The following is a 22,158-nucleotide window of genomic DNA, read 5'->3' on the forward strand; positions in this document are numbered from 1 at the left end:
GCCTTTCACAGAGTCATAATGTGGTAACTGCATGACAACTGAAGGCCCCTTCACACCTTGCTGACACATCCCTGTTCTCTGTGACTCTATTGACAATCTCCTCTGATCATCGTCAGTTCTTGGGAGTGCTTCACCATTGTATGGGTAAGTACGAATGGGAGGACCATTTCCATTTGGTATTGGTGTGCCTTCCTGCTTACACCAGTCGCATCCATACTTCCCATTGAACTGCTTGGAATTCCTCACTAAAGACCTGGCAGGTGCATCCGCTGACAGGCAAAGAACAAAAATCCTGGTTTGGCCAAGAGGTGAGTGCAAACCATCTGCACCCAAATCTCTAAGTTCATCCACAAATGGTTTTAAGAAAGTATTCATTTTGGGTTTACATTCTCCAAACCACAAGCCTGCCATAATCATATGTTTCCTGCGCATATGTGGTGGAATTTCATTTACTGTGGCAAACAAAGGCCAAACAGAAAAATTGGAGGATTTAAAAATAGAAACTCCATCAGCATTGAACAATAATGACAAGTCACTGGGACCTATTATGCCATCATGAAGAAGGTTTTTATAAAGTTTACCATGAACAATGTCATTTATGTTAGTTTCTCTCAAGATTTCATCAATATTTCGATTTTCAAGGGCAGCTGCCACTTCTGGTACTTTCATCATTCTTTGCAGCTGTGTTTTGACGGGAATCAGTTGAGATGTCTGCACTGAATCCATTGCCGCAGTTTGTACAATTCCTTGTCAATTTCTCGGGGCCAAGATATGCAGTGCAAGCCATGCAATAATAGTGAACCTGAAATTGAAATAGAAGAATGGTATGAATATAAGAACATTGAAACCTGCGAGAGCATGGTCGTTTTTTAATGCACAACAGAAGCTTGAGCATATTGATTATCAATGATAAGCAATCTGTATAGCAACAAAAAAACACCATACACCAACAAGAACATGATTTACTAGCATACCATGGCAAATGATAACAGCACAGACTAATGCTGCATTTACACATAACAATGACAAGAAATGAATGCCACGAAGTATACATTCTTGGCCGCTGATCATGTTAAGAATGTCAGGAATGTGCCAAGAATGAAGTAAATATGACGTTCGTAATGCATTCTGCCTATGTGTAAATGCAGCATAACTCCCTTTATATGAAACACATTGGTCAGTACAGATGATGATTTAATAAAAAATAAACATACCTCGTACAATGAATCTTCAACACTCTTGTACAGCAAATACTTTGATGTAGGAACACTGTTTGGACAGTGTATATTCATCAAAGAAAGAAGATCATCCAAAGCACTATCAGAAAGACCATGCTGCAAGACATAGGACACTATCAGCAGTAGACTCTGTGACTTGGTGATGGGTGCATCTGGATAAATTGGAAGATTTCCATCTTCAAGGCTGAATCCCTAAAAAAGGCAAAAAAAAAACAAAACAAAAAAAACAAAACAGTGAGCATCAGAAAGGTGTAACATTAGTCACGGGGCTGATATCAGAAAGAGCCTTAGATAAACGTGGCTGCACTCATCAGACATGGACTGTTTATAGTTGGTTGAGCATTAATTTTTTATTATACGAACATTAATTGCGACACTATTACACTCACAGAAATATTTAACCCTGACTTTGAAGATTTATGTAATTTTATTACATGACTAATTCCCATTTACTTTTTTTTTTTTAGATAGTTTTAATACAAACCTACCAAATAGACCTTACATGATTCATATTCATTACTGTAATAATTCCTATTTATTTGAAATGCATAATCCTCAGCTTTATGTATTTAGTATTAATAAAATATAATTACTCTAAATCAATAATGACAGTATTTATTTAAAACACCTAAAGTATATTGTTTGAACTGCATAATAATTAGGTTACCTATGCCATTTATCTTGTATATGGTTAAAATAAGTATAAATAATTTAAAATTCCTGTATACAAAAAGAATGAATTTTTTGGCCCAAGATGCACTTCTAATAGAGGAAATGTGGTACATGTGTGTTTGAAGTAAGAAAATATTTTAATTTGTTTTTCTTTTGTTAAGGTTAAGGTCATAGACAATGCCCTAATTCATACGGTTACAGTGCATAGAAAAACCAAACACCATATTTGTTCTATTAGAATGGCATGTGTTTAAATGACAGAAGCAATTTTATGTTCAAAATAAGTCATATGTTAACATTTCTATATGCAATAAATGCAATGTTTGGTTTAGGTGTGCTTCTATTTATTTCTATAATAGAGGAAATATGGTACATAAATTGGTATCAGTCATGATGCTTATTTACCTGGTAATTATCATCTGGTTCATTTCCTTCCTCCCCATCACCATGCTGAAAATCATCATCTTCATCATCTCCTCCAGAGTCAACTCCATTGTCATGCCAGTCCTCATCATCCCCCTGATCCATTTCTTCATTTTGTACTGAGTCTCCACCCATGTCTTGCCCCAAATCATCCTCGCCTTCCTTGTTGCCATCAATATGCCAAGTGTTATCTTCAACATTATGATCACATCCAACATCACCATACCACATGTCTGCTGAATCTGCTTGGTCTACTTCATTGAGAACATCATCCTTGCTTCCATTGTCCACTAGATCATCCTGTTCTAAAACCACCCCACCTTCTTGAGAACTACTATGTTGAAACACAGCTCTATTTCTGATGTCCATTCGATCATTCATTGGTAAGTCAGTTTCAGATTGTTCAACATCAGTGCCACAGTGGTTACAATCAATCCCTTCGTCAGTCTTTGAATGCTCCTAGGAAAAAAATATAGGATACATGCACCTTTAGCAACATGAATTTCAAGTATGCAGAGAAGTGGCATTTCATATTTTTAATCTTGATTGATGTTTATCAAAATTTACAAACAATTTCTCATAAAATTAATAAAAGGAAAAAGTCAGTATACAAATTATCTTCAAGCAAACAGAAATATTGTTCAAATGGAAACAATTCAAATAGTGAAAACAGCCATACTAATTTAGTTTCAATTTCAACTGGTTATTCTATACATGCTGTAGATCATAATATAGCCAACATTCAAGAATCTACAAATTAACCATATACATGCCAAATTCATTGTCAATCAAGTGGACAATGATTAGAATGGTGTGGCATGTTACATGTGTTTTTCTTCATGAAAGAAATCTTAATATTTTCGCATGCCTCGTTTTTTTTTTTTTTTTCAAATCCCCCCGCCCGATTGTTAGTGACCCCCCCCCAGTCTAAACATAAGACAACGGGTCTCTTTTGTACTTACGGGAGCAACCGACTGTGAAGAGTTGAGATCAATGGTTTCACCACCTACAATTCTTCTTCTCTTTCGTCGATTACATTTTGTTTGTCTCGGAAGAGAGATATCGGGATTAATCCCATATTGTCTGTAACGTTGTCGAAGCATGTCAACCGAAATATGGCCGTCGGGTTGTTGATGTTTTTCTTCTTCTGCTTCTTCTTCTCTCTGTTGGTCAGGAGGGGCCATCAGGTTAGGTGCGCATGCGTACAACAGAGCAGCGCCCGCAATGATTCAAAATGCATACATTTTTTTTAAATAAATGAAACAAAAATTTAAAATAGAATTAACTTTTCAGTTTTCTTCATAAAAACATCTAAACTTAGATCAATGTGAACAAATAAACACGTATAAGTCATGAATCTGTCTCCGGGTCATAGGTCGTTATATCCCATGATGCCACGCGCTCATAGGATCGCACCATTTCAAAACGAGGCCGATCTTGGAGAAAGACCGCGTCACTTTTGTCTGTTTCCTTTATTTCACATTTACGCTTGTATAATGGTGAAATACGCCCTTTTTGAGTTTTTTTGAGGAAGATGCCGTTGAAGTAGGCGAATTCAAGTGGATTGTTGGCCACGAACAGATTGCAGAGTCTACGATTGGAAGTAAAACAGAGGTATGGATTGTGTGTTACGTGTGATCGCCTCGGACATCACACAATAAGAGAATGGAGTTCCGAGTGCGCGCTTGGGCTCCGGGTTGTACCAGCCAACCAGGAGTTATCCTGAACGGCAGTTCTATATTATACCATCTGAGAAATACAGGAGTGAGAAATGGCTCACTGCAATCGTCAGGGGGGCTGTAAACACCGATGGGAGTATCAACAAAAGGAAAAAATGGACTCCCAAGTCCAGTCCTGCTGTGTTCTGCCCATTTCATCTCGTAAATACTTTTTGTGTTAATATTCGATTTCAGTTTTAAATCGATTCAACAATGCTTCACGATTGACGAACAGCGTTTGTTTATACCGAGCCAAAGTGTGATGTAGCAATCTCCACCCCCTTGCCGCTTCCGAAGCGTTAAAGCGTTGGTAGGCGTTACCTGAAGCTTATGAAGTGTCCAGTGTGAAATACCCTTGAGAGGTATATATTTAGATTTTAAACATGCAAAATAATACATCTGGTGAAAATAATTAAATATCACATCCTAATACCTTACAGAATTAACATTCATGTACCTTCTATTTCAGATGATCTTCCAAGCTTGTGCCAAGCAGCAAATAAGTATGCAAAGACTACAAATGTATGTTTGCAGACACCAAACCAGAAAAGGGTGCGAGTGAAAAACCCAAGGTTTGATTCATCCTCAGAAGATGAAGATGATCGTCCATTATTGCAGGTACCGTTTTCTATATTTGCTTCTTGAATCATCAGTGATCTGTAAATTTCCTCCCTGAAATAGACACCCTCATTGTATCTGACACAAAACAAACAATACTTGTGCCTATTTGAGGCAATTTATCAACATGGTATTTAAATTTACATGCTTTCATGTCCTGCAAATTTCACCATTATCTCGATTGAGAAACTGAAAATAAGTTCACAGCATTTGTGCAGTTTTTGTAAAAGAAATACTTCTTCTGGAATTTGATGGTGATTTTGACAGCGTATGCCATCCAGTAACATTGCTCTCTTAATGGCAGTTTAGGGATTGTTTTCTTCATGAATGGACTATGATAGTGTCTGTGTATGTCCTTGTCATGTGTGGATTTCACTTTGTTAATGCTGCAATATAATTTTGTCTCTGTAGATTAATAAGAAAAAGAAAGTGGTTTCAAAGAACAATGATGAAGAAGAACTGGCAAGAGCTATAGAGAAGGAAATGAAAGAGAAGGTATGTATAAAGTAACATTATGATTATTTCCAAGGAATCATATAATAGTATATAGAGATAAATTACATTTACTGGCATGCTTTACATACACATCATATTAAACTGTTCTTTTTACCACACGTACAGATCACAGCGGCTTCACAAGAAGAAGAATGTATTTTGAGTCCTGAGGTAAGCTACATCTACAATTCTTATTGTTCTTTGCTTGCTTTATTTGTAATCGCAACTCTTTGTTTAATTTCAGTAGGGTTAAATTAATCATGATTATTATTCTGTTACAGAGTGAAGATGATGATGATGAAGTAATGGACAAGGGCATGGAGATTGCATTGGTGAGCACCCCATTGTCCTTTTTAACTCATATAAAACACCCAGTGTCAATAGTGTCAATCATTTTGACTTTGTATAATTATTGAACAATCTGCATTTATTTACAGCTGAAAGAGAAGGTCAACAACCTCACAAAAGCAAATGCTAAACTTTTGGCAAGAAATAAGCGGCTGCATTTGGCCCTTGAGAATCTGAGAAGTAAGTATAAAATGTCCATGTGTAGTCTTGATCAGCAAGTTCACACTTTTCATGAACTAGTTCAAAGGTCAGTTCACACATGTTCAAAGTGAACTGTTAACATTCATAGATCACCATTTCAATTTTGAATTAGTTCAAAGTTCAGTTCGTTTTTTAGGTGAGAAATTAAAATGAAAGACAACTTGTTTTTCAAACTGACTTCAACCACTATGCCTACCTTGTAGCCTAAAACTTCACTGTAGATCTTAAATTCTATCACACAAAATGGAAGTTTTTTGTATGTATATATATATATATATATATATATATATATATATATATATATATATATATATATATATATATATATATGAGGTCTGTCAATAAAGTAACGGTCCTTTTTATTTTTTTCAAAAACTATATGGATTTCATTCATATGTTTTTACGTCAGACATGCTTGAACCCTCGTGCGCATGCGTGAGTTTTTCCACGCCTGTCGGTGACGTCATTCGCCTGTGAGCACTCCTTGTGGGAGGAGTCGTCCAGCCCCTCGTCGGAATTCCTTTGTCTGAGAAGTTGCTGAGAGACTGGCGCTTTGTTTGATCAAACTTTTTTCTAAACCTGTGAGACACATCGAAGTGGACACGGTTCGAAAAATTAAGCTGGTTTTCAGTGAAAATTTTAACGGCTGATGAGAGATTTTGAGGTGATTCTGTCGCTTTAAGGACTTTTCACGGTGCAAGACGTCGCGCAACGCTCTCAGGCGCCGTCATCAGCCTGTTCAAGCTGAAAACCTCCACATTTCAGGCTCTATTGATCCAGGACGTCGTGAGAGAACAGAGAAGTTTCAGAAGAAGTCGGTTTCAGCATTTTATCCGGATATTCCACTGTTAAAGGAGATTTTTTTAATGAAAGACGTGCGGACGGATCCGCGCGTCGGGACGCAGCCGACGCGGTGCAGCGGCACAGGAAAAACACCTCCGTGTTGATAACCATTTGTAAAATCCAGGCGGCTTTTGATGGCTTTCAGTGGAGTGAGTATATGAGAAATTGTTTAACAGGCAGGACATGTTCCAACTTGTCCTTAAGGCTTTCAACGGAGGTGTTTTTCCTGTGGCGGAGCGTTGCGGCGGCTGCGTCCCAAACAACGCGCCAGTCTCTCAGCAACTTCTCAGACAAAGGAATTCCGACGAGGGGCTGGACGACTCCTCCCACAAGGAGTGCTCACAGGCGAATGACGTCACCGACAGGCGTGGAAAAACTCACGCATGCGCACGAGGGTTCAAGCATGTCTGACGTAAAAACATATGAATGAAATCCATATAGTTTTTGAAAAAAATAAAAAGGACCGTTACTTTATTGACAGCCCTCGTATATATATATATATATATATATCTGTGCTAATTATTTTTTTATGTTAGCTATTAAGTATTTGTGTTATTTGTTTGGACGTTCGGAGAAATATGTTAAGTTTTACTCTATCTGTCCAAGTTTCAGACACAGGGAGAGCTCCCCCTGTTGGTGAAAGCCAGTAACATTAGAAATGTTAGACTAAACCACACCCATGTTAACACCCACAAGGTATAAAAAGTGTTGTATGACTCATTTTAGGGGCCTTTCACAAGATGGACACTGTCTGTGAGGGTCCCAGGCCTGGTTTCTAACGTGACCTTGAATAAACTCAAAATGAGGAATACAATGGTTTGGTTTTTGGTAAGGGGCAGAATTTTACATAAAAAGAACCAGGTAGAAATAACAATAGTATGCCTGAAACTTGAGAGACCACACATGTGGAGATTAAAAAAAAAAAATCATATATCTAACAGTTTTGGTCATAGGGGAAACTGGGGCACAATGAATCAGTAGCTATATCTGCAAAACTACAAATATATTTACAGCAGGTATGCCATATTTTTATACATAAAGACATTACCCTTATAAATTTGTGTTTTGTTTTTGGATGCATTAAGGGTAAAAGTAAGTGGCAAGTGAAGTCAGTTTTTTCCTATCAAAAGTAAATTTCGTGGATGTCAGTGTCTTTGCATTTATTTCTCACAACAGAGGAAAGGTGGCCCAAAAAAATTATTAGTTAGAAGACTACCCCGTCCAACTGATGAGCATGTGTTATGTCTTCTCCAGTCTATCAGCTATTTGATAGCATGACTCGTGTGTCTCACATGTAACCGGGCCACAGTGAATCAGTCTAGAAAGTGATTTACTAAGCCCCAGTATTAAGTGGGTGACAAATATTACTTGTTGAAGTGTAGACATTTATTTTCCATGAATTATTTCTATAATTTGTGTATACAAACAAATTTTCACATTTGAACAGAAATGATGACAGTTGTATATATAAATCTTACCACAAGCAGTAGCAGGCCATCTTCAGTTGTCATGAACTTTTGGCGATTTTTGTAGTTTAGCTTGAATTTTTAATCCTCACAAATCTGTCTTTCGTTTAGACTTGCCTGATTTACTGGATGTGGTAAAAAAGTTAAAAGCTGCACCATGCTCTTCACAGCATGCCTCTCCTGCACATGCGTCCACTTCATCTTCTGCTGCTTGTTCACCAGCTCATTCCGAAGACACAAGTGGCGAGGACATGGTAGGTGCAATAATAATGGAATATTCAAAATTAAACCCAGGCAATGATATTTTTTCTTCCATTTGTGCACATCAAGCCTCCATGGTGGAAAAAAAAATATGTTTTTCTTATTCTAGACAATGCTTTGTATACTGTTTGTTGTAGGAAACTTTTCTTACTGTTGTACATCATCTCAAGCTTTATTTTGTGACTAACCTAGTGTCTTTTAATTTCAGGTAACTTTGTGGCCAGGGGTGGCCATAACAGTTTGGCAAAAGAGATTACTAAATGCCAAAAAAACAAATGTTAAAGAATACACAAACACCCTGCTGCGGATGATTCACACACCAGAATTACTACAGTCATCTTCCCTTACTGGGAAGAAAAGCAACACTTTTAAAGATATGAGTGCCAAAAAGAAGCTGCCTGGTGTAGAGTTCGCAATTGGTAAGTTAACTGGCAGAACAATAACAATATTAATGCAATGCCTTACATATAACATATTTCCTCTATGAGAAGCACACGTCCAATAGAGGTGCATCTAGACCAAAAATTAAATTCTTTTGAAACAGAAACATTTTGACCATTAAAAAAAAAAAAAACATTATTTACATAAGCCCATGCGCTTCTAATAGGGGAAATACGGTAATGTTTTTCCCCTGCTTTGGGAACTGGTGGTATCATTTTTAAGTAATATTTCTTGGAGAATTATTTTTAAATAACCATTTTAATTGCTGTTAAACCCTATGCTGGTTGGTTTTGTTTTATCTGTATGCTGCATCCACAATTCACAGATTTAATTTATTTATTTATTTATTTTTCATATGCAGATTATATCAAAGAACAGACCCGGTCTCCTGATGCTAAACCAGTCAAAACGGCCATCACTCACCTGTTGAACACGGAAAGCAAACGCTTACTGAAGAAGTGTGATACCACTGATTAAAGCCTTCCCCTAATGTTCAATATTTCATCCAATACAAAGTTAAATTGTCACTGTTTGTGTATTGTTTATTTGTGAAATAAATGTTATATTTAAATGTTTAATTGTTCCTATTATCCTTTGTATATTTTATGGCATAATGACTTGTAGGTTCTTATAGAGAGCCTATAGGTTAATCTATAGGTTACATAGAAATCCTATAGGCTATCGTATAAGCTCCTATAGGTTGATCTATAGGTTTAGATAGAAATCCTATAGGCTATCGTATAAGCTCCTATAGGTTGATCTATAGGTTCTGATAGAAATCCTATAGGTTATTGTATAGGTTCTTATAGGGGCCCTATAGGTTATTCTATAGGTTTTGATAGAAATTCTATGGGTTGGTGTATAGGTTCTTATCGAATTCCTATAGGTTGGCCTATGGGTTCTTATGGGGGCCCTACGGGATCCAATAGAAATGCTATGGGTTGGCCTATAGGTTCCTATAGAGATCCTATGGGTTGGCCTATAGGTTCTTATAGCTGGCCCTATAGGACCGCCTATGGGATCCTATAGGTGAAACGTCCCAATTGCCTATAGGCACTTATAGGTTTTTCTGTAGAAGCCTATAGGTTGCTCAATAGGCTTGTCTATGGAAATTCTATAGACTAGCCTATAGCAACCTATAGGCCATGCCTATAGAATTTCCTATAGATTTCCTATAGATTTTTTTGTAAGGGCCAAAACCTACTTAAAGTATAAAAGTATAAAGTAACCTTTAAAAAAAAAAAAAAGGTAGATGCCACTATATGAACTGAAAGCTTAATTTAAAAACTGATTCGCTCTACATGTGGCCCAAGACCCAAAACCCAAAATTACCCCCCAACACCACCTGCACGAAAATGTTTCAATTCTAGAAGCTCTGAAATGCAATCTGGAACTATTCCAGACAATAAACTGCAGTGAGTGCAGCATCCATTTAGTGAAGGAAAAAAAACAAAACAAAAAAAACACAACTTTCCTTATTCAAATTCATTCCAGTAGTATTCTGCGCTTACTAGGATGCAGCAGTTTTCTAGTTTGGCAGATAGTTCTGGAGGAAATTGCTGAAGAAATTAACACATTGAAAATATGGTTTGACCGAAACAAACTGTCATTAAATAAGACGGGGATGAAGTGGAGGTGTAAGAGTCACTAGGTGTTCACAGTAAACATTTATGTATGTATGTATTTATTTATTTATGGATGTTCATTGTTAGTTGCTTTTATATTTTCTGTTGTGTTTCTATTCAGGTTCTTTTTTGCCTCTTTCTCTAAAATTGTATATAATAATCATTAGATTATTAATATATAAACAAAAATAAATTTAACAAATATTACAATTTGAAAACAAATGCACCCGAACATGATGACAGCTGCAATTGCTTAATGCTAACTTTTAACATTGAAAATACCATAGACATGCTAACGCATTAGCATGGCTCCCGTTTTTAAGTTATAAAATACATCTATCAACTGTTTCAGAAGACCATAACAGGTCGGTTTAACATAGAAAAGGTAAATAATACTCACAGAAGTATGCGCTTTAGGGTTTTAGCAGGGGAAAATTAAGCGAAAGAAAGAATAAACGAAGCAATAGGTCGAAGCATTGCTTCAATCTGCGAACCACTGCTTCGATTGGTTCACGGTTCAAAGCAAAGCCGTGCTGCAGAAAAGTTGATTACAGGCGCACATGGCATGATATATAAACATTAAACTGAAGCCAAGAGTAACGAGGCTGTTTGTTTTAAAAATGTAAGGAATAGAAAGTACAGATACTTGTGTGAAAATGTAATAAGTAGAAGTCAGAAGTAGGCAGAAAAATAAGTAATGGAGTAAAGTATAGATACCTAAAAAAGTGTACTTAAGTACAGTAACGAAGTATTTGTACTTCGTTACTTGACACCTCTGGTGCTTTGTGGTCTTTAATCACGCTTTAAAAAAAAGTGAAGCGAAGCAGATGGTTTTCCTGCTCATGGATCTGTACAGCTGTGAGGTTGGACTTGTCAAAGGCCCCAACATCTTGATCTTTGTGGGTCTTTAAAAAAGAAACATTTTCACTTGAAGCAAAAGGTTCCACTCCCCTGAGTTTCCATTCAGTTCCTTTTACTGGATAAGGCACAGAGTGATGCTGCTTAGGAACCGTGCTGTGATGATCTGTCCGCTGTCCAATTGTTTCAGTTCTCGATGTCCCTGAGCAGCCACAACAAACACGGAGAAGTAAACAGTAAATACAGTGAAAAAGAAAGGTGTTCGTTGGGTCCAAGCAGCAGCAGAGAATTGAAATCCCAAAGTATTATGAAAAGCATGTTTTTGGGATTAGGCAAATAACAGGAATATATGTAACAGTGATTGTTTTCAACCAATGTAAATCTATAATGTTGTAGCAGCAGGTATTTCATTTCATGGAAATGAAATACCTTTAATGAAATACATATTGTTAAAGTTGAGAAAACTACAAAATTTTAAAGTAAATTATCTAACCTGAAATAACAGGTGGTTTTAATTTACAGATGAAAGGTTTCTAAAGAACCATTTATTGATTTAGCGATTTTAATTACAAGTGTTCTAAACTTTTTTTTTAACAGTAATCAGAAATTTTGAAGTAACAAACAACAACAAAAAACATTTCCAAGGATTTTTCTTCAGAATTATGCTTTTTAGACAGATTCTTGACACCTCTGATGCTTCCGACACATGAAAGGCCCATTAATCTGCAATAATGAGCTTGAAATAGTGGTGATCAAAATAATGAGGATAAAATCTATATCAGATTCCTGATCGGGATGCAACGTCCGATTTCGATAAAGTCTGCAACCACGTGATCGGGCCCGATTTCCGATCACGTGATCGGATTGGGACATCCCTAGCCAACACAGAGAACCGGTGGGGAAGGGTGGGGGCTCCGCTCCGCTAACTGATCTGACGGAGCAACTTTGGCGCAAAGTGCCGGAGAGGAACTTTTCTTCACTACAATGAACAGGTTATACCTTATATTTACACTTTGTGTGAATTTACACCGCATGAGGAGCACAGCTTTCAGGAAATCAATTGACAGCGTCAACTGACGTATTTCAACTTATGAAAAAGCCTGTAAAAATCCATAAATTAGCCGTATCATTGTAAAAGCTGCAGTGTTCAAAGCGTGTGAAAAAAGTAGCGGCTTATAGTCTGGAAATTATGGTGTACGGTCTGAAATCTCACACGATTAACATTCAGATTTGCGGAAAAATTCTAATTGGATTAGAATGATTGATAAATACAATATTTTTGGTCATCTTCACCTCAGCTCCATATGTTAATCAACTGGTGACACTCTCCCAAGAAATATATGTACCAAGTTTGGTGAAAATTTGGTTACCCTTTTCTGAGTTAATTTATTACACAGACAGACATGCAAGCAAATGCAATATCCTGTGTTACTATGGCCCCAAGGGTAAATATGTAATCTGATGACAGTTCCTTATGTCAAGATTAAATAATTTTCTTGATTCCATCACTGTGTGCAGATAAACATAACAGCCCTATGAGGTGTCGGGCGACCCTGTCATGGCAGGAACTGTGCACATCACTCTCTTCTCTGAAGCCACGTCAGGGACATTCACATCCAGTTAAGTTACTCATTATATCTTTAAGTGCTGTTTGTGTCAATCCGGAAACCAGATGAAGGCCAGTGCAGAAAACTAATGGTTTCAGTGTGCAGACAATTTGCGTTGTATAGGAGACAAATGTAAACAATAAACATTACAGTACAGTTTGACTTTTTGTTTACTTCTCTAAAGTCACTTTTTCGTTCTTCTGTTGACAGGCATCAAAGGCCGAGCTCCTGGAGATGTGAACGTCACTGCCGAGATAAGTGAATCTGCCCGCATATTCGACACTCTCACCACATACAGGCACGTGGCTCATGGCTGAACCCTCGAATTGAAGAATACACTTCAGTAATGCTCTTTCACAGTACTTTTCTTTTGTATTAATGTACAGGCACTATTGAGGAAATACGAAAGTAAAAGAAAATAGTCATTATGCATTTGTTTTTGCAGATTACATGTTGCAGGCAATTAGTAACTTTACCAAAATATATATATTTTTTTTGTAGGAATGGGCCTACAGAGCTGATATAATTTGCATTTGTAAGTTAAACGTACAGTATATAGTTTAGTGCCAGCTAGTGATGAGGTTGCACATTGCATTATACCGTCACTGGACATGATTTTGTTTTCCTTCACGTTTTTGCCTCTTTGGCGAGGAGAGTCGCGCTCCCTTGGGTTCTCTTGTGATAAGCAATATGTATGAGCTTCCATTTCATAAAAATGAGGGTTCTCAAATTTGTTAGCCTGCACTGGCAACTTGTGTGTAGGGACATAGGGCAGTATATTGGGGAGCAACTCTTGATTCCTCTTCTTTTTCTTCAGCTTTTGGGCTCTGCTGCAAAATGTCAGAGGGGGAATAAATATGTTCTTTTTGGGTTGCTGTTGCTGTATCAACCACTGGTTGGCACAGCTAACTGCCATGTTAGCTTGATAATTGCTAATCTTCTGAAAAGTTAAATGTGATATTGCTGAACTGATCAATTTAGCCAAACCTATGCTAACTGCTAACCAATAACTTTAAAATGAATTTAGCTTTGGTTTGGGTTTCTTAGTGGCAAAACCATGTAAAAAATATGCAAAAAGTGCTGAAATTTTGTATGTTATAGCATAAACATAGCTCACAAAAAGGTTTAGCAAGGTGTTTTGCATCGAAAGATCAGGTGATGACCAAGATGTACATAAATAAATGAACAAATACAGTAGTTTCCGCACAATATATTGTTTATTCACAGTACAGAAAATATTACGAGCGGCGCACCGCACAGCGGCACGAAGCTCGCTCTATGGCAGACGGAGGCACAAACAGGAAATGGCACAAAAATTGAGCCCCTGTGGAGAAAAGACCACAAACTGACAGTAGACGAACATAGACATTATAAAGAGGAGTAAATGCCAAGTTGGTTGCTGAGCCGCAAGAAATATGGCCACCATCTTGGACAAACATAGACATGATAAAGTTTTTAGCCATGCTCATGCTCCACCAAAGCATTTACTAAAAAAAAAAAAAGTCTGAAGGACCTAAATGATATGCATTGTGAGATGCCAAAGACCTTCGCTTGTCATGTCAGTGACATATACAAATTGAATCAATAAGAAATAAAAATGCTTCACCATCTCCTCAAGGTGATTTAATGCCTTTGAAGAATGCGTCCATTTCTCTTATGTGGTTATTGTATGAGTGCCAACAGGAACAAACATCTACGATTTTAACCCTCTGGGGCCAACGCCGTCATATACAGTGGCTAAGACCAAGCTTTACTAAATTATAAATAACTTTTTAATGATATGAGATAGAAACTTACTTTTTTGCTGAAAAGTTAACTCCGCGGACTTTCGAGCCAGCCATCGGCCATCTTTATACTCCTCACAGAAGCTGTGTGATGACGTGCGCAATGTGAGTGTCCAATCGAAATTGGTTCACCGTCACATGGTTTAGCAAAATCCAGTCGTAGGGCAGATTCATCTCACGTGAAAAGCCAAAGATCGTTTTCAGGAGTGATATGTTACTAGTTGGCCCATTTGAATAGCCCCCTGGGTGCTTCAATGAGTACATACTATTGGGCTCCAAATGCGCCCTGTGCCATTACGCACAGCGATCAGTGAAAGCAGATGGAGCAGACGGAGAGCCTCTGATGACAATCTCATGTGCTCAAACAAAGAGTGTATAACTATCAGGATTGCTCCACTAGTTTGCATGTGAATGTTACTGGATAACTCTGTTGCTTTTACCATGAAGACAAAAAAACCGCATAGACCATTTTGCATATATTGTTCAAAATGTGCATTTGTGTTTATTGTTTGAACCTTTTTGTTGTACACTCTTTCACACAAGACCTCAAATTACCTTTATAAAGTGTCAAAACAGTTTCCTGTGTGTTTTGAATAAATGTGTGTGGAAAATTATTTTTGCTTTACCTTTTCATTACATATTTTTGATTGTAAACCTTTATTACACTTATAAAACACAACAAAAGCATATATATAATGAAAGCACAGGTTGTCCTGAAAAAAGAGACATAAAACTTGATTGTGGGATGCAGGGAGAGCTGTTAACAGCAATAATAAAACATTTATGCCAGGCGAGTGAACTGTCCAAAAAATGCCCTCGGACCCCAGAGGGTTAAACTTTGCAAGCTTTCTGACTGTTGAAAATATGTTAGCTTACTTGTTAGCAGAGCTATGTTTAGTGGAAGCTAATTTTCTTCTGGTTTTCAAAGTTATCTGAAAAGCTAATACGAGGTCTGTGAGAAAAGTATCGGACCTTTTTATTTTTTTCAAAAACCATATGGATTTGAATCACGTGTGATTGCATCAGCCAAGCTTGAAACTTCGTGCGCATGCATGAGTTTTTTCACGCCTGTCGGTTGCGTAATTCGCCTGTGAGCAGGCTTTGTGTGAGCACTGGTCCACCCCTCTCGTCGGATTTTTATTGTGAATAAATGTCTGAACGATTTGGAGCTTTGCTGCATCAGTTTTTTTACAGAAACTGTGAGAGACCTTCAGGTGGACACCCTTCGGAAAATTAATATGGCTTTCAGGGACGATTTTATGGGGATTATACAGATTAAGGAGTGTTACTGCTGCTTTAAGGACGGCCCACAGCTGCTGAGAGTGCGGCGTGCTCCCAGCGCTGATCGACATGCTCAGACCCCGCTGAAACAACCAGATCATTTCCAACGTGAAGGCTTTGTTGATCCGGGACCTCGTCTGACTTTCACAAAAAGGCAGGAGACGTGGACATCAGCACTTTTTCGGCACATTCCACTGTTACAGGAGGTTTTTCATGGAAAGAAAAGTGGAGGGACGCACCACAGAGCCGTTCATTACGCGGGACAAAACCACCTCGGTGTTGGTCTCACAGGACAGCTTTCAGGTGGATTTCAGATGGATTCCGGTTGCTTTTCAGTCGTGTGATTATCCGATTGTGATTGTGCATGAGCTGGACATGCCCCAACATGTCCTGGAAGGCTTCATCACGGCGTTGTTTTGCGCCATGCGGCTCCACCGTGATGCGCGGAATTCTTCCACACGTTGCGGTATCAAAAATGGCCGTGCAACATGGCAACCTGCTCCCATGTCAATGAAATGATGAAAACACACTTACGTGTTGTTGCAGTTAATTTAACAATAATGAACAGATGGTTATGAATGCTATATTCTATACTAACTAATAAATGCACCTACAACCCACATGCTGTAACTTGTTAACCTAAATTAAATTGAACCTAAATGTCTAAACTGAGCAAACTCAAATTCTGTGCGACTGTTTACATTTAACTTAACAAAATCGTTTTCTTAAACTAAAAGTTTTCTCTTCTTTTTCCTCTTTACTCTGGTATAATGATCATCATGTAATCTGCCTGTCATCCAGCACATGCTAGGACAGACTCGAGCCCTCTGTGACCCTCACACGAGATGAGCAGGTATATTATGGTTGGATTTTTCCTCTCAGTAGAATCTTTAATGGGGCGTAACATGTACAGTAATGAATTCAAGTGCATGCTGGATGATCTGCAGTGTGGCTGGTGGGGCAGCAATGTGCTGGTTTTCCTCAGCAGGTGATTGCATTGATGACTTCCTCCCTTTGCTAGTGAAATCATTTACTGTGGTGATTAGATGGAAGGAAAACATGCACACTCTTTTCCCCATTGTGGATCTACATTGGGAAGCACCACATAAAGCTCCTTAAAGCTACACTGTGTGGGATTTAGTGTCATCTAGTGGAGAGGTTGCAAAATACGTTATGTTGTCATCAGTCAGGATTTTGTTTGTCTTCACTTCTCTGGTGATGGGCAGTCATGCCCCCTTGGTTTCTCTTGTGATAAGAAATATGTATGATCCTCCATTTCACAAAAATGAAGGTTCTCAAACGTGTTAGCCTGCACAATAGACTACACATATTGAGAAATATGCATTCTAGAAGCATTTTTTATTTTTTTTAAGAGCTGGGAGCTTGACTTCGTAATGTGATTAAGGTATGCTGAATTCAACTAGCCCTGTTCCCAAGTTTATGCTAATTTGACCATCAAATTAGCATAAACAAAATGGCTGCCAAATTGACAGTTTTGTGCTCTTTCTTGGGACAGGCACGATTATGCCATTTAAATACATGTGCATTGTTCACATGTACACACCTTAGAAATGTCTCTTGAGTAATATATCAAAGGTATAGGCTAATAAAGGTCACAAAATGCCAAAAATCTATTATTATGGTAATTAGCTACTGCCATTAATCTACTGAATCAAATGCATTCTCAAGACAATCAATTAAGTCTAAATTTATTGAGTTCCTCATCTTTTTACAGGTTGCATTCCTGACTATCAGGAGTCCATAATCAGTTACTACACTCTGGGTTTATATGTTTGGCAGAAAATGCCGTCATGATGGTCCCTTCAAGCTAATCATGGGATTATTGCCTGCACTGCCTGCAAACAAGAATGAATCATGAGTAGAAGTTTACACAAGTCCAAATCTACATTTAACACATACACCATCAAATTATAGACAAAAGAAGAATGGCTGCTCCTTGTTAGCCTTTATTTTTTGTTATGCTGGGACAAGTATCTCCTGAAAAACAACTTAACACATCAGAATTAAAATCAAATTTTAGATAATCAACAGTCATCAATAATTTTCCTGATTATGATAATAGCTTTGCACTGAGTATTTTAAAATTATCTTAATCTTTGTACTTGACCCTCAAAAATTAAGTCTAGGCATCTTATTTGTGAAATTTGCATGCATAGTAAAAAAAAAATACAGCAGAGAAGAAAGTTTCCAAAAAACTGCCCAAATTGTCATTTTGTTCCTGCTAGTAAGATGATCAATTGTTATGTGCAGACGCAGGTTGAGGAGCGGACCAACGTCTGACCGAACCCAGCGCTAAATAACCAGAAAGTGGTTCCACAAACAAAACGATTTTATTTCCCCCTCCAGTGCAATAATTACTGTACAACATAAATATTTGATTTGTCTGGCGGAGTGAAGGACGGCGCGCTCTCCAGCGCCCAAAAGGATCGAAGCCTCGGCGCTTCTGGACTCAGATTCACCGCCAAACACCCCCCAGGTGGACAGGACAAACTGACTCTGTGAATGATGGAAAAGGTGAGGTAAGTCAACAGAGCTACAGCAAATATCTTTCAGAGGCACACACTATCAGCAACACATTCAGGTCTGAATTTAAGCTTTATGTAAATGAGCAGCTTCTCACAACAGGTGGAGGATCATCAGTCCGTACGCCACGGCAGTGAGAAGCAAACTGCACAATTCTCATCAATGTTCAAATATACTGCATAACAAAATGCCAAATTACTATTAACGATCATTCAGACAATAATCACCTCTGATGTGTGCTGACAGCATGTGTCCCTCACCCGTCCTCCTTCACAGGCACGATGTGTCAAACCCTGGCGCGGTCCTCAGCATCTCACAAACGAACATCACAAGGTCGAGTTCCCGGCAATTCTGCTTGAACCACTCATGGCTTAAATACAGAACGCCATCTCATTATCTGCTTCAGCTGAAAGTCTTTAAGTCTGCACGTGAGCATCATCCACAGGTGCTGCGAGTCAGTAGGCCTGCACTTAAACATCCTCCACAGGTGCAGCTAATAATGCTGATGAGGGTGAAGGACTCTTCTGCCAGCACCGTCTCCACAGACAAAAACCAGTTTGCATACCACCTGGAGAGCAAAGAAAAGAAAACAACACAAAAACATCCAGCCAAACCCCCCAACACACAACAATCAATAACTCATAATTCAGCGTGGGAACAGGGCTCCTCGAATTCAGCATACCATAACTATTAAAAATTCAGGTTCCCAGCTCAAAGTGTGGTCCGTGAGTATATTGGTATATCATATTCTATTCTTGTATATCATATTCTAAGTGAAAAAAAAATGTTTCTGAAACTAACAGACTCCAAAGTCTAACACATAGTATATATGTATTGTTTTCATTATTAGCTCAACTCGTATGCAAATTACACTGGTTAACAATTTATTATTATTTTTTCTTGCATTGATTTTGAGAACTAATCTAGGGTAATTTTGGGGCGCTGAATTCAAATCTGAGCTCAAATTTCCTTTATCACATTATGTTTTTTGCAAACTGCATGTTCCGTATTGATGGATTATGCAAAAGTTTGACACCACTAATCATACACAAAAGCAGCTTCAAAAGCATAATTTTTAAACCAGGTTCAGGAAATGTGAACAAGAGCTGTTATATAGTTTATGGTGCCAAAGAGGTGCGCAAGAGGGCAGCTTTCGCTTCAGTGCTTGATACGAGAAATATGGCTTTGTATTTCAAAAATGTGATGTGATTGGAAAAAACTAACACCAGATTCAGAGTCAGTGCCCCCAAATTATATAAAATCTGTTGAAATGCAAAAAAAAAAAAAAATCGTGTTGACCGTTGACCGGACTGTAAGATTTTTTGTTTGTTTTTTTGGTTAAGTGGTCCTTGGTCTGAAAAACTTTGAGAAACACTGTTCCAGAACCTTACACAAGGCTCTTTTTCAGAAACACATGTAGCCTACAAACAACCAGTAGTAGAGGTGGGCTATCCGGGAATTTTGGTATTGAGCCGATACCAAGTAAATACAGGCCTAGTATCGCCGATATTGATACCAATACTGATACTTTTTCATATTTAAGCTTCATAGATCCAAAGGATCCAAAAGACCTAGGACAGAATTTCGCCAAACATTGTACGTGACAACAAAATAATTTATTATCACAATCAACATTTTTGTTTTTAAAAAATATCACTCAACACAACTTAAAACAAAATCTCCTGAGGTCGAGGGCTGACAACCCACAATACAAGGGTGCGGTGCTCCGTGTTGTATGACAGCGCAGCGATGCTCTTACAGACAGAGAGTAGACTTTGATGAATCTGTGTGCGGGAGAGAAAAAAAAGCTTAAGTATCAATCTTTTTACATGAGGATCGTTCAATATCAATACCAGCGTTGGTATCGATATTATCGATATTAGGATCAATCCGCCCACCTCTAACCAGTAGACCGTACATATGGGAGCAACAAGTGGCTCCTCTTCATCTTTCTTCAGTCGATCAGCCGTGCTGCAAAACAGAAAAGACAGAGTATGTCTCTTTTGGGCGGTGAAACGTTGCGGCGTCCATGAGGGGGCGCGCTCCCATGTAGCTATGAATGGTTTATTCTAAGCTTATGATAACAAATTGATTGTTGCAGATATTTATATATTATATTGAACAAATGTTTTTGAAAGCTATATTCCATTTTAGTGAATCTCACATAGTGCAGCTTTAAAGGAAAGTGTCACGATTTTCTGACAGACCAGGGCCTGGTTTCATAAAGCAGTCTAATCTTGTTAAGTTGAATAAACTCACTTAGTTCACTCATTTTTTGACGTTAGTTGTTGCACAAAGCGCTTAGTCGGATAAAGTTTTACCTTACCAACTAAAGGTTTTAGTCTGGTACAGAGGAGGTTAATCTTATTTTAGTTGAAAAAACTTTACGGTCTTACCTCAAAAAATGGTGCCTATCATGTACCACTGCTTGATGCAACACTCAAGAGCACTCCTACGTCGCTTATATTACTCCAAAAGTTGAACTTCCTCTGCTTTTGGCTGTGGGTGTAGCAGACGACTGTCATGATGTGTTTGTGACAGTTCTCACACGAGCCACGGGGCGTCACTGTTACACTGAGCAGTGTTGTGTGCACAAAAAGGCTTGGCGGAAGTGTAGAAGAAGAAGCTGAAGAATGAAACTACAACTACTTTGAAGCTGCAAAGCCACAGAGCCTTGCGCTATACCTCCGCGGCTGTTCCCGTATTGAATGGCAAACCTCACTCGGACTCACTCACTCTACTTCCCTCATTTGCAGCCCTGGCCTTGAGAAGTTATTTTATTTTGAGAAGTGATAGCCAATTTTAATGGCAAAATAAATAAACCAAGAATCACGTTTATTTGTAGTTCTAAATATTATTAAGGTGTTTTTACTCTCTTTTTTGTTTCTCCCATGACGTTTTTGTTCCAAAACATTATTTCAACAAGTACATTAACAGGAAACGAACAAAGGACAAGGCCACTATAACATTCACACTCATTATGGCAGCACAGTGGCTTAGTGGTTAGCATTGCTGCCTCACAGCTAGAAGGTCATGGGTTCGATTCCCACCTGTGGCCTTTCTGTGTAGGGTTTGCGTGTTCTCCCCTTATTTGTGTGGGTGGTCCATCTTCCTCCCACATCCGAAGAAATACAGGTTAGGTGGATTGAAAACTTTAAAATTGCGCATGCGGGTGTGAATGTGTTTGTCTGTATGTGGCCCTGCGACAGACTGGTGTCCTGCTCAGGGTGTATCCTGCCTAGAGGTCTGTGACTGCTGGGATAGGCTCCAGCCCCCTGTGACCCTTAATTGGACTAAGCAGTTGAAGATGAGTAAATGTGTTTGAGTGAGTATTATCATTATAAATAGAAAGAGATAGAAGAAAAATAAATAAATTGTACAATCACAAAAGTTTTCTTTAACATTAATTCTCTTAAAAAGAAAAAAAAAAATCCTTATAGAGCGTGACATTTTTATGACATTTGTGATAATCTATAAGCTTAATACTGCTTATATATTGTTCAAATCCAGCCAGAGGTACGTGTAAATTCCTTTTCAATACTCTGCATTTATGAATCTGGAATTTACAAACAATATAAAAAGGTTGATAATGTATTCAGTGGTTTCTCCCACAATGTTTTTTTTTTCCCTACAACATCTGTTATGACATCACAGTATGCAAATGATAGGCAAATTAGAAGATGCCATCATCTAGCAACTTTTAGGACAACCAATAGCTGCAGTTGTATGCAAAAG

The 22,158-nt window shown here is 38.1% G+C and overlaps 1 protein-coding gene across 1 annotated transcript; it reads right to left on the reverse strand.

Moving 5' to 3' along the window:
- Window positions 1-637: 637 nt before the first annotated feature.
- Window positions 638-2,721, reverse strand: LOC117526596 (protein PFC0760c-like). Its single transcript, XM_034188655.1, has 3 exons — window positions 2,316-2,721; window positions 1,215-1,430; window positions 638-802 (listed from the first exon to the last, which is right to left on the reverse strand). Exons 1-3 carry the CDS (start codon window positions 2,712-2,714, stop codon window positions 638-640), a joined length of 780 nt encoding a protein of 259 aa, XP_034044546.1. The 5' UTR covers window positions 2,715-2,721.
- Between the last annotated feature and the right edge of the window lie 19,437 nt (window positions 2,722-22,158).

Source organism: Thalassophryne amazonica, chromosome 15, assembly GCF_902500255.1.
Source record: "Thalassophryne amazonica chromosome 15, fThaAma1.1, whole genome shotgun sequence".
Taxonomy (NCBI): domain Eukaryota; kingdom Metazoa; phylum Chordata; class Actinopteri; order Batrachoidiformes; family Batrachoididae; genus Thalassophryne; species Thalassophryne amazonica.